At 36.9% G+C, this 13,440-nt stretch overlaps 1 protein-coding gene across 1 annotated transcript in view; it reads right to left on the bottom strand.

Moving 5' to 3' along the window:
- GABBR2 (gamma-aminobutyric acid type B receptor subunit 2) overlaps nt 1–13,440 on the bottom strand; it is a 470,259-nt gene that overhangs the window by 186,926 nt on the left and 269,893 nt on the right. Inside the window, exon 8 of the mRNA XM_067292420.1 lies at nt 12,356–12,416. Coding sequence (XP_067148521.1) covers nt 12,356–12,416 — 61 coding nt within the window. The remainder of the gene's footprint in view (nt 1–12,355; nt 12,417–13,440) is intronic.

The raw sequence follows: 13,440 nt of genomic DNA on the forward strand, positions 1-13,440 counted from the left end.
TTAAGACACATTTTTATTCCTTTTAGAGGGGGAAGCTTCACAAACAGCTTATACAGATGCTGAAGTCTTCAGTTATAAAGCCCAAGGAGACTGGCTACTTCATCTTAAGAAACAGTTGAGGTTAAGATTTTCTCAATAGCTTTCGATGATATATAACTACAAACTTAACATTTTATGGGTGTGAAAATCCATGAATGATTTTTCAAAAATTTTGCTCTCTTCTCTGAAAAAGGCCCTTTATGTTCTTACTGACCTTTGTGATCCATATTTCAGGGACTCTTCCTAATCTTTCCCTCTTGAGGGGGAAGCATAGACTAAGTATGTGAACAACTTCCTCCTCTTTATCAGGCCCTGGGCCATTTACTAATACAACACAATGTTTGCCTGCTGTCACATCATAGTGCCACAACCATGCTCCAAATGTCACATTAGCAAAGTCAGGTTAGAATCACTTGGTGTTATAACATTTTTTGCACTGACCTTTTGAAGGGCCAGAACAAGAGGAAGGCTTAGTTCTTATTGCTCTAAGCAGGAAGCCTCTGCTTATTTATTATTCTAAATGTAAGAAGCACATGCTTGAGAAACCTGTTGGAATTATCAGCTTTTATGAATGTGAAACATTCTTACAATCCACCTAACTCTCCATGGCTCGCTCCATCCCATAACGTATTTGATACAAGAAGTCTTGTAAAAAAGTAAAAGAATTTGCTTGGCTCTCTGTATATGTAACACACCTTGTTCTTTCCAATATGCAGTTTAGGAACATAAATGAAATATGGTCAGGAATCTGCTTCCCCTGGCATTCTCAGTTTTCCTTTTTAACACATTTCAGGGCAGGATGTGAAGCTATTTGCTTCATCAAGCTTATAAATTGATCTTTTTAAATGGCCAGAATGGGGACTCCATATTGATAATTTGGGAACTATAGCATACTTTTAATTAAGGCAAGGATCCACAATGACTTGATGATAGATAGGAATATACGTTTCCCACAGACAGATTACCCAGCCTGCCCTGTGTAAAAGCTGATGTGCAGCTATGCGGGAGTACTTTAGGGGATACTCTTTCCTGGAGGTACTACTCTTTTCCTTCTCCTTCAGACTGGCCCTTATCCATAGCAACATCACAAGATGATTCACATTGGTTCAGCCACTGAATGGGAGGCTGTGCCAGTGTTTCCCATGTCAAGAAGGGCTTCTGAGCCAGCACAATTAGATCAGTCAAGCCTTAAATCTGGTGCAATATAAGGAAATTGATTACTACACATATACCTTCCCACACAAGGGATTAACCAGCAAGTTAACTCTAGTTATAACCAGCAAGTTAACTCAAGTTATAACTCTACACAGTCAAGGTCAAATATGGCCTGGATAGCTCTGAACTGAGTGTGTAAAAAGCAGCTCAAGCAGGAAAAAAGTGTCCATATCATGGAGTTTAAAAAAAGGTGGGGAGGACTATGGTGGAGACATAGTGAGCTATCCAATAGTATTGAGTCAGTAGTCAGGAAATAAAGGAGCAATTAGTTCTGTGTACAAACAGCACTTCCCTATTCCTCTGCCTGACCCTGTTTTTTACACATACAGTACTAATTTGATGAACTTTTCATTCTCACAGTAGTTTTAACAGATTCACTGCTAAACCATCTTTGATGAAATCATACAGGTAGATCTAAGTCATGAAGTAATTTACTTATGAAGAATTTGTCCCTTGTGCTCCATAATCATTTAAGGAAAAAACTATACATGCACTCCAGCTGAAGATAACAAATACCAAGATGGATGGAGTTGTAAGCAGACATTTTTTTCAACAGCCCACACTCATATTCTCCCTTTGGTTTCAATTTTTGAACGAATAACTTGAGAGTAAGTTAAGTATGACATAGCTCTTTTCTCCCAGGGAAAGCCTGAAAGCTTCCCCTTCCAGGAGGCAAAGGGAAATAAGTGTCCACAGTGGGCTTTTTTAGGCTGTTTTGTTTAAATCCTAAATAACTATTTTTTGACTCCCAGTGTCTGCAAGAGGGAGGTTGGAAAAATGAGCTTATTCTCAGTTGGCTTACACTGACTACAAAGGTTTGTACTTCCACTGGGAATCAGGAGGTTGAAAGCAACTACCTTCTGAATAGCCATCCCCATTTCCTTTCTTCTGAATGGGGGGTGATAAATTCCTGCTTAAGCAGTCAGCAAGATTCACTGAAAATAAAAGAGGTGCTTGCCAGACAAGTATAGCCAATTTTATTACAGTTATTTTAAATAATGTGATTCAAGTCTGAAAATGAAACCTGTGCTGTTGCAGAGTGCTGCTTAAGGTCAAACACTTAAAAACTCAAAACTGAAAAGAACAAATGCAATTTTTCCTCCTTCTAATAATTACATAAGCTCATTTTCTATTACCATGTTTACAAAATCAGTCTTCTTTAATTTCTCTACTAGATTCCAGTGATGATGTGTTGAAACAGATTGTTTTTATGGAAACTAAAATGTCAGCTTAGTGAACAAAGTGCCAATACAACGATTGTATGATTAGCTATGACTTGAAATTAAATTAGCACTTATTATGACAGGAGAAAACCAAACTGTGATTAGGTTGCAAGAGGAGGACTAGTAAATTTTTAGAGCAATTGAGTCTTTCTCTGACCTTTACAAGAAGTTAATCTCTGGATTAATAGTGGTACTATGCTCTCAAAGGTTCAATATCAGTGTTTGTATGAATTCTGCAGCACACAGTTTACAACTGTCTCTGATTACCTACACAGCAAACAAACCTATCTTCCTTTTTTTTTAAATGTTTTTTGTTCATCTCCTTTATCTATGATAGGTGTTCCTCTTACAGTTGTCTGTGTTTTCTCATAATACTGTGATATTATCACCTACCATTCCAGAATTATTTCACTAAAGGAAATTTTTATCAAACATCCTTTGTTATATAATTCCATTAACTTAGAGAACCTGTCAGGCATTCTAACCTTATCTCAGTATCTCTAGCCTGCAGCTGCACAAACCTTTACATGCTAGCCTGTTGTGTTATATTATTAAACCATATTCTGTTTTCATTTGTTCATATGCTATAATGTCAAGAAATTAATCTATGTCCTTATAGTGACCTAGGTAAATTTCATTTTCTTCTCTTTCATTCATTAAGAATTGCAGTTGTTTTATCTGATGATTTTGTGTCTGTTGGGGAAATATTCGAACTACAGCTTAGGGACAGTATCATTCCAGTAGACTACAGAGATTCTCTATTAATTACCTCAACTAAAATATTTTTCCATAAAATATATCAGAATTTGATGGATTTTTCATAAGTCTTCTGTTTCTTTCTGTCCTCTGTAGAAATTGTTTTACAACTTCTTCCAGAAAAAATACATCTCTCCAAGATGTCAAAGGCACAGATTTGTTAGCATGCAGCTCTTTGAAGAGGAGCTGTTCAGGGTGATTCTACAGCCATTGGGAATTTGTCGCTCTTCAAAAGACTAGGAAGACTGGATGATGAGAAAGTGGGACAGTGTGAGACATCACCTAAAATGAAGCTTCTAAAAAAGTGAACTCGAGCATAGGTAGTATTCTGAATATCAATTGCAAAAAAGAATGTTTATTATGTTATAACAAAAACAAGACAGCTCTGAGGGAAACAGCCTACAATTCTTTCAGATCTTTGTTGCATGCCATTGTGTTATTGGGGAAATAATTTGTGGTAGCTATATGGAGCTTTATGGAGATTAATTATTGTAAAATTATTACCATTGCTTTCCAACTTCTTTTCTTTGCTTATGCCTTTGAAATTTAGGCCTTTTCTTTGGTGTTTAAGAGAGTCTTAACATTTTTGCACAGAATAGTGACAGAGTCTTATTAATTGCTATAAAACACTTTGCACCTCAGAGTATATTGGATGTCCTGAAGTGGAATCCTATAAAATACACAGCAATTTCTTTAATGTCTGTGCTTTTTATAGTTAATTAATTATTTGCACAACCCAAACTATCTATCTAGAGACTGAGTGCTCTACAAAACTTTACACAGGCACACACACACACAAGGATAAACAGATCTCCCTTGCTTCTCACAGAGACCTACCTCTCATTCCTGGGGAAAAAGAATTAATCCAGTTCTTTCCAGCTACTCTGTGTTGCTTACCATAACATTGGGGACTGCAAAAATATCCAGTTAGCCTTAAACTAGCTAGTTTGAATGTTGATAGTTGCAAAGCTGTGGTCTCCAAGAGCTATTCTCCCAAATGAAAGGATAACTATCAAAATGTTTATTTTGTTCCTTGGTATTTTTCCAGCTTATATTCTTTCCATGTTAATTTTATTACACTGCTAGCAGCACCCAAATTTGCTAGTTTAAAGCTAGCTCAGATAAGATAAAACAAGCTGTTGTGACAACTGACATAGACATACCCTTTTCACTATGTTCTCCCTAGCCTCAGAATAGATACCCACACACAGAATCACAGAATGGTTGAAGTTGGAAGGGACCTCTGGAGATCATCTAAGTCCAACCCCCCTGATCAAGCAGGGTCACTTAGAGCACATTGCACAGGATTGCATCCAGGCGGGTTTTCAGTATCTCCAGAGAAGGAGATTCCACGACCTTTCTGGGCAACCTATTCCAGTGCCCTGTCACCCTCACAGTAAAGAAGTTTTTCCTCATATTCAGATGGAACTTCCTGTGTTTCAGTTTGTGCCCATTGCCTCTTGTCCTGTCCCTGGGCACTACCGAGAAGACTCTGGCCCCATCCTTTTGACGCCCTCCCTTAAGATATTCGTATACATTGATAAGATCCCCACTCAGTCTTCTCTTCTCCAGGCTAAACAGGCCCAGCTCTCTCAGCCCTTCCTCATAGGGGAGTTGCTCCAGTCCCCTAATCATCTTTGTAGCCCTACGCTGGAATCTCTCCAATAGTTCCATGTCTCTCTTGTATCACTACGACTTGTTCCAAATTAGCCATCCCTTTAGCAACTCTACATACTTAATCCTTTTAATCTTTCCTTTTAAGCAATGCCCTAAGTCCCCAAACAATTTCTATAGCTCTGAGCTGTCCTTACATCGATTTGACAGTACACTTTCAGTACTTGAGCCTCAATGCAGTACTCCATATCTATATAGAAAATAACTACATTTCAATAGAACAGGTTACCAGAGGAACAACTGGCTTAGAGGAAAAACAATGTCACTAATAGGTATGGTAGAAAAGGAGAAATTGAACAGTAATTGTATGCCCAAGAAAATCTATTTCTTGCATTGGTGATTTCAAAAATGGACCCAGAAAAAGCAGCATTATAGTGGTTTGCTTCCAGAACACAATAAATTTGGTACTAATTAACTAATACAGTCTAGGATGAGACCTTGGAGTTATTGCGGATGATTCTTTGAAAACATCAGTGCTATGCTCACGGGTGATCAAACAGGCAAACAGAGCTGAAGGTGGTATTGAGAAAGCAGTTATAAATAATGTGGATCCAGCAATTCAACATAGTGTGATAGGCCCTTAACTTGAATACTACTTGTGACTCTTATTGTGTTATCTCAGAAAGGGTATAATAGTGTCAGAAGAGATAGGGGATTATTAGAATTATAGAACAGCTTTTCCATGAAGAAAAACTAAATGGATGCCTAGGACTCTCCCATCTAGAAAAGAGTCTTTGATAAGAAAGGTCCATAAAACATAAATGATGTGAGGAAAGTGAAAAAGGCTTCACTGCTTCTCACATTAGAAGAACAAGGGTATGCCCAATGAAATCATGAGGTAGCTGGTTTAAAAACAGATGGAAGGGATTTAGTTATTCAATGCATAATCATTTTGTGCAACTCATTGCCACAGGATGTGTTGAAGGGCAAACATATAAATGTGTCCATGAGAGATTTGAAAAATTGATAGAGAATAAGTTATTATGACATAACTATTAAATATGATGGCCCAAAGACAATCTCCAGCTCAAAAAATCATGAAAACATTGGCCTTGGTGAACTGAGAGGGTATAACAAAGAAAAAAACATTTGATATATGCCTGTTCTTATACACATACCCATACCTGACATATATCACATCATCCCCTCCTGAGCACCATCAAGAACAGGATATTGAGCTAAGCAGAACTTTTCAGCTGCCTCAATATTGCAATTGTTTGTGGACTAGAAACATAAATATTTATAGTTAGATCCAAATAGAGAATCAGGTGTTACAACATTAAGCAGTGAAACACCAAAATGTTTGCACTCCAGATTCCACTGCTTGGTATATAAAAATGGGAAAAGTATCACTTTTCTATTTGGGGGTGGCAGGGGCTTAATTGTCTATCTTTATAGATTTCTTAACAATCTTTTTTTTTAATGTGCATGCATATGTGTGTGCTGGGATACACCCCTTTCTCTCAAGAACAGAGCAGGAGTCACTCTTTTAAAATGCATAAGCAGAAGAAGAGAAGGTGTAGCACTTCCCTTTCATATAGTAGCTATTTATATAAAAATGGTTAAAAGAGTCATCATAAACCTGGAATTTCCCAGGTATAATTTACTTTCTGCCTGATGGGAAATGAATTTTTCACTTCTTTTCATTTATGACCAAGCTATACTGTCCTTCTCAAAAATGACCTAACCACCAAGCTACAGGTTCTGCTTATCCTATGTCTCTTACTAGAAATGATTCAAAACAATACAACAACACACAGCAACATACAGTGGATGGTTACTTGTAACTAGAGCGTCAGAATAGCATAACACACACAGCCTAGGAGCAATAGCTCAAAATTAAATAGAGTAGGTCTAGCAAGGATCTCAAGACATAAAAGTCATCTGATTGTCTCAGGACACAATGAATACACCTATGGCACTTCAGAGGTCTGTTTAACTTGTTCTTTAACACTTCTAAAGGTAGTAATTTTATGGTCCTTCCAATGCTTAACTATGCTTTCATTAGGAAATTCTTCCTAATATCTGGCTTAAATCTCCATTGCTACAATTTAAATCCATAAGTTCTCAGCCAGCTAATCAAGGGAGAGAAAGCAATTTTTTTTCCTTCTTTCTAGCAGCAACTGTCATGTATTTCAGCTATCATGTCTTCCCAAAGCAGCCTAGATCTTTTGCTCTTCCTAGTGTTTTTAGGCCTCTTTTCCTCCTTACACTTTTTTCTTAACACTAGACACAGTAGTTAGCTGTAGCCTTTTTGGCACTGGGTGGAGAAAAAGGACACTCTTATTTATATAGCCCAGTACAGAATTTGCCTTTTTTTATGTCTGCATGGCTTCGTTTATCCATGTTCAGCTTGAGACCCACTGCAACACCTAGTTCCTTTTATATGTAACTGTGGCCTGGTAAATTGTTCCCATTTGGTATTTGTGTAGCTGATTATTCCCACTGTAGCATCATGCATTTGTCCTAAATAAACAGCTTTCTGTTTTTTCCTGACTACTTCTCCAATTCGTCAAGATCCTTTTAGTCCTTGTCTAGTCCATCTTGTTCTTGCTGTCCCCTAGGGACCACTGAACACTCTAGTTCATCTTTCTAATCAGTAATATTTAGGGACTCCAGGTTTAAGGCATGCCCTTTAGGACTCCACATGGTACATCCCTCCACTTTAGGAGGTTATTCTTTTTATGAAAATGGGACTCTAAACCAGCTTTGTGGCCACCTTGTATTTTTGTATAGACTATACTTCCCTAGATTGCTCAGGAAAATGCTATTGCCAACAAAAGAGGCAAGTGGTACTCCATAGAGGCAGTTACTAAAATGTAATGCCTAGAATATTTGTGTTCTAAATGATAAGCTACAAGACAGGCTAACACCAATGGGTTTCTGTATACCACAGTTCAGACTATCAGGATAAACTGGTATTGAAACATGTAATAGCATGTAGAAGAGAAAACTGTATTATGTAGGGGGATTTCAATTAGGAGGGACCTATTAAAGGTTACACATTGTCACCACTAACTGTCTTGGAGTTGAAAAAGCATAGATCCTGTGTGTGCATGCGCACCAGAAAATTGCTACAAGCTACCATAGGTACTGTTTAGCACACTTCATTCTTCCAGGATAAAAAATTAGTGGTCGCTAAGATATGAATGGCCACAATCTAACTATACTACTTCTCATATGCAGATAAAAATGGAGTTCATACAGAATACCAAAACCTTCACCAAACAAACATTTTAATGATTGCAAAATCAAGCACTGAAGGCATAGGAAATGTCAGAAGCAAGCTTTCCCACTTCTTTAATTTGTTCCCCTTTTTGCATGCAAAATGATAGTCTTCAATGACAGTTATCCTTCCCAGAAGAATCCAGCTACGTTCACTGCCCAAGATAAACAGTACTCAATTTGTTTTACATCTTTTTTGTTCATTACATGTTACTAGAAATTGTTTATTGTTCACTATTCAAATTACGCTCAGCAAACAGAACACTATTTCTATATTTACTTTTCCCTACAGCTCATATCTAACTATTCAAAGGTACTTAATCTTTGAAAAAAATTAACAGAAGGAGATTCCTGGATTCTTGTGTGCCTTGTCTTTGACTGTAGGATAGACATTTATTCATTTGTTTCTGTTGATTAAACTCAGGAAAGAACATCTAGGGCTTTTACTACACAAACTCATTAATGCCTTTTCTAAGAAAGCTAATGGTGCTAAACTTGACAAACCATGTTCTCATTCTTGAGATCCCAGTTCTCAACCCAGATCAACCTTCAACACTGACAAACTTCATATTATATGACCTGGGTATTTGAGTTGAAGTTTAAATGGTTCTACCTTTTCTTCCCAAAAGGACACAGCAAGTGACCATCATCTCTTCAAGGGTTCTCAGATCCGCAGTACCACAAACTTTTGCTCTTACCTATAAGAACCATGATTTATGTATATTTCAATACTGTTTAGAATTCAGCTTTACTTCTCCATTTGAATTTCTTCTAGCATAACAGTCTTTTAGGTTTTCTCTAATGCATGGCAGAAATAGGAATCTGACTAAAAACAAGGTGCCTTTCAGGCTCCCGTTAGATTAGTCAGATTTGATCTGCCAAAGTGAAACACTTTGCAGCACAGATATGCATCTGTTCCTGCAGCCTCCTGTATTACAGCGATCTACAGTCTTGGTTTATCACTGTCCTCCCTGCTCCTTGATATGCCCACAGCAACAGTTGCCAGGATCATCTTTGAACTCTCACTCATCAAAAGATTTTGCCCATCTACTCCACCTACAAATTTAACAATTTAATTGTACCTTTAATATACCCTTCAATTACACCAGTGGAAGAACTTAATTCAGAAAGGTGCCAACTTCAAACATCACTTGGAAATTTGAGCTAGACTGATAGGCTGCCTTTTGTTTTCCAACAAGGTAGGGGAATAAAATGCTGCTGCATGTGCTTTGTAGCCTCTACTGCACACTAAAACATTTTCTAGATGGTATTCGTGATCTATAAAGCACTAAGTTTGGTTACACTCACCTTTGGTACCATCTGTTCTGATCACTTCAAAACTAACAGGCTGCACAGAAGTTGAAAAGAGGGCAAGTTTGGGAAAAAAACTATATCTACCTTCAAAACCAAACCAGATATTCAAAATTTCATCACAGTGCGTCAGGCATACAGCACTTATCTTCTGAACCCTCACAGGATGGTTTTTCCTCGTCTCTGGGAGACGTGGTTATCTACTTTTTCCATAGCCAAAAATGTTTGCAGATAGTCTCATTAACACAAAAGTTTCCAGCAGTGATTTTGTCTTAAGGTGACCATACCATTTTTTTCTTTTCAACAGCTTGTCAAGCAGTTTGCAACAAAGCCTTTCTTTTCCCAAGGAAACATCCTAAGTTATTCCAGCTAGATTCAGTTTGAACCTGGAAGAAATGTCTTACTGCTCACCTTCTCATTTTTGTACCAGTCTGTCTTTTTAGTTCTTGTTAAAGTTGTCAGACACAGTCTGCCTGATACTGTAGGAAACAAAATCTAGTCCCTGAGTTGACCACAGACTAACAACAGATTTTCTATCCTGGCAAATGAGGAACAGAATTTGTGGTCAAAGAATCCCTCTTCTGATCTATAATTATCAATTTACCTGTTTTATTTTTCTGCATTGAGTTTGTGCGGATTGCATGTTTTCAGTAAAGTCATTAATAAAAATATAAACCAGTATAGATGAAGAAATGACTGCTGAAGTATAGAGCACTCAGAACTGATGATTCCCAATTACTATACTCAGATAATAATTTACTAATGCATTTAATATATGCTAAAACATAATTAAAATTAATCTCAGAATCTTTTATGAGACATCTTCAGTGAAGTCTGTTTTCCTAGAAGTCATACTAAATTGCATTATATTTCAAAAAATGTTTAAAAAATGAGTTGTATATTTGCCTCAAGATTGATAGCAGCTAACAGAGCTATAATTACTAAGGCCAATTAACCATTTTAAGTAGTGGACTTAATTAACTTCTTTCCGTTATTTGGAGCTTCCCCAGTACTACAAGATTTATTAAAAATTAATGTGGGTGTTTCAGAAAACTTCCTAGCCAACATTTTAAAGAATTATTTTGAACAATTTAGTAATTTCTACAGCTATGCCACAGGTATTGAAAGATAAAAGCCTTGTTTAAAAACAATAACAATGAAAGAACAGGAAAAAAAAATCTGGAATGTCATTTGTAGTAAAAAGGTGATTACTTTCACTTATGTTGTTACACTGTTCCTTATTTCAACTTCTCATACATTTTTGTATGCTCATTTCATTTCCGGAATTAGTAAGGACAAAACATAAGAACAGACTTCAGCTGTGTTGATAGACTATTGCTTGCTTGAGAGATAATCCAGCCCTTCTCTTGCATTTCTGCGTAGGATGCCTGAGTTATAATGAAAGTAAGCAGGCTTTTTCCTGTAGGTTAATGGGAAACATTTGGTTGATCATCAAAACCCTAGGTATGGGTCTGAATCAGTTCTGAAACAGCATCATGTAACTGGGCAGCTGTCTTATTGATCAAACAGTACTGGAATTCATTGTAAAGCCATTTGGTGTTAAATAGCATCTGTTATGAAATTGAAAAACATTATAAAGAAACCCTAATTTAAATGTCTACACATAAAAGTCTATATAAAATTAGCTATCAAGGACAAGGACTTCAATTGCTCCTCCGGATTAGGTCAGAAGACACATTTCGCCTCTCCCCATTTTCCACAATTACATTCTTAATACATAGAGGGAATCTGTCAAACTTTCTCTCCTCAGATACACTAGCAAGGTACAACTGCCTTAGGCATGATACATATGGGCACTTTCAACTTTTGAAGAAATAAGCACCTCTTGTAAAATTCCTGTACAATGTTTTCTCATGTTTCTTTCATTTGGATATAAACACTGCTACTACAAAAAATGGGGTGGGGGGGAAGTGATATTTATCATTAATGTTGAGCAAGAAATTCTAAATTATATTATCATGAGATGACATTTGCAAAGCTTTAGTGGGTAGAAATGCTTCAGGGGACCTGAGTTAATAGCATCAGTTATAGATGGGTAGGCAAGAGTAATCCTAAAGATTGCTACAGTAAAATAGACTGAGTAACAGATCCCCTCAAGTGCATGGCTGTTCAGCAGATAAGTTCTGCTTAAAGGGTGAGCCTTTGCAAATTGGTCAGCAGGATTATATTTTAAGTGATCTCCAGAACAAAAGAGAGCAAGTTTCTTTCCTTTGCACTGTCTCTTGCACTCTTGCATACGCACCCATCTCCATTTCTTTTCCTCAGTATCAGCCTATGAACAAAAATATTAATTGCATTCTACAGACTGTAGAAACAACTCTGACATGTCTTCCATGAATCACTGTTTCTGCAGAACCCCCTCCCAAGCAGGCACCTAGTCCCCAACAGCAAAGAGCCCTTCACAATTCCTGTGGCTGAAAGGAGGGCCAGGATTTGTCTTCTTCGCTGTCAAGAGAACTACCTGCATGAGCAACTCAAATTGAAAGGATCCAGGAAACATGGCAAATCACACAGCAGAAGTATGTTGCATTCTGTGGATGGAGTTTAATAGTTTTTGCCCTCTATGTGCTGAGAGATGGACTTCTGAAGCTGCTTTCAGCAAGCAGTTGCAGATGTCAGAAGTAAGCCTTCAGAGAACAAAAATACTGTGGAAAAATAGCTTCTATAAGTATGTAGATTTTCTTTTAGGAAAATTCCTGGAAATATCTGCTCGGCTATACTCAGAACATGCACAATTCAAAAAACAGTATTTGAAACAGGTAACAAAACTAATATTTTTTCTAAGTATGCTGCTGCATTTATTACCTAATGTTCTGAAACAAATGCAACCAATATACAAGTATGAAATTGTGTATATAATTGTAAAGAAAATTGAAGTGCTGATATCCTACCTTGGAACTGTGTAAATTTGATGGTTCCCATCCTCTCTCCATTTCTGAAAACAACTTGACCCTGAATAAAATAAGTAAATACCTTTAACATTTCATAAATCTCTCATAATATAGTTTGATTGGAACTGCAATTATTTTCTGTTCGCTACTCAAATTATACAATCAAAGCTTAAGCATTCAAGATAGTATATGCAACCCAGATTAACCCATGTTATCACCCACTTTTCAAGGATGGAAACAGAGATGTGAAAGAGTCAGTAACTTGCGTGATCTCAGGCAGTGACGATATGCAAACAATTGATTTTCACTGTATCACTGTTCTTATCTAGGTTACATAATAGCTACGAAAGATCATGCAAGTAGATGTTTCTCCTGAAAAAATCTATTCATACCAATAATTATGGATGCCAATAGCTTTTGTCCCTTGATTTTGCATTACATCAACATAGATGTCTTAGTATTCTTCTTAAATCTAATGCCTTTCAATCAATACTACCCTTTGTTGTGCCATACTTTGTTACTCTTCAACGTAATGGTCACATAATGCTGAAGCCTCCTCACATGTCCCTAGCAAAAAATTCCCATCTTTCAGGAATGACTTAAATTAAGAAAAGGTCTTTTTTAATTTTTTCCTTGACTCAGCAATTTCACACTGAACCCCTGATGTTTAGAGTGAATGTTAGGAGTTTTGCATTCATTTATGCTAAGAAGTATTTTCTATATTTTGAACTTGCAGCGGAGTGTTAAGCAGTGTGCATATAGATCACTGTTTTACTGAATCCACATTTTGTTTATCATAATCATATCTATTAATCTTTGTTTTAGCAGACATCATGATAAGAGAAACCAAATAAATATGTAAGACTACAACACATTTCTCTGTGCAAGCCACTCCTTTTTTGAATAATCCTTCTGGTCGCTAAGGATCGAAAACAGCCATCTTCTGTTTAGAGAAGAATGCAGAAGAGAACCTTAACTTTTACATTCTGTAAAATCCTACCTTAAATAAATGGATGGTATTATTGTACAGACATGCTCCCAATAGGAATTTTGAACTCTGAAAGGGACCACCTGAATTCAGGTCT

The sequence above is a fragment of the Apteryx mantelli genome, chromosome 2 (assembly GCF_036417845.1).
Source record: "Apteryx mantelli isolate bAptMan1 chromosome 2, bAptMan1.hap1, whole genome shotgun sequence".
Lineage (NCBI taxonomy): Eukaryota > Metazoa > Chordata > Aves > Apterygiformes > Apterygidae > Apteryx > Apteryx mantelli.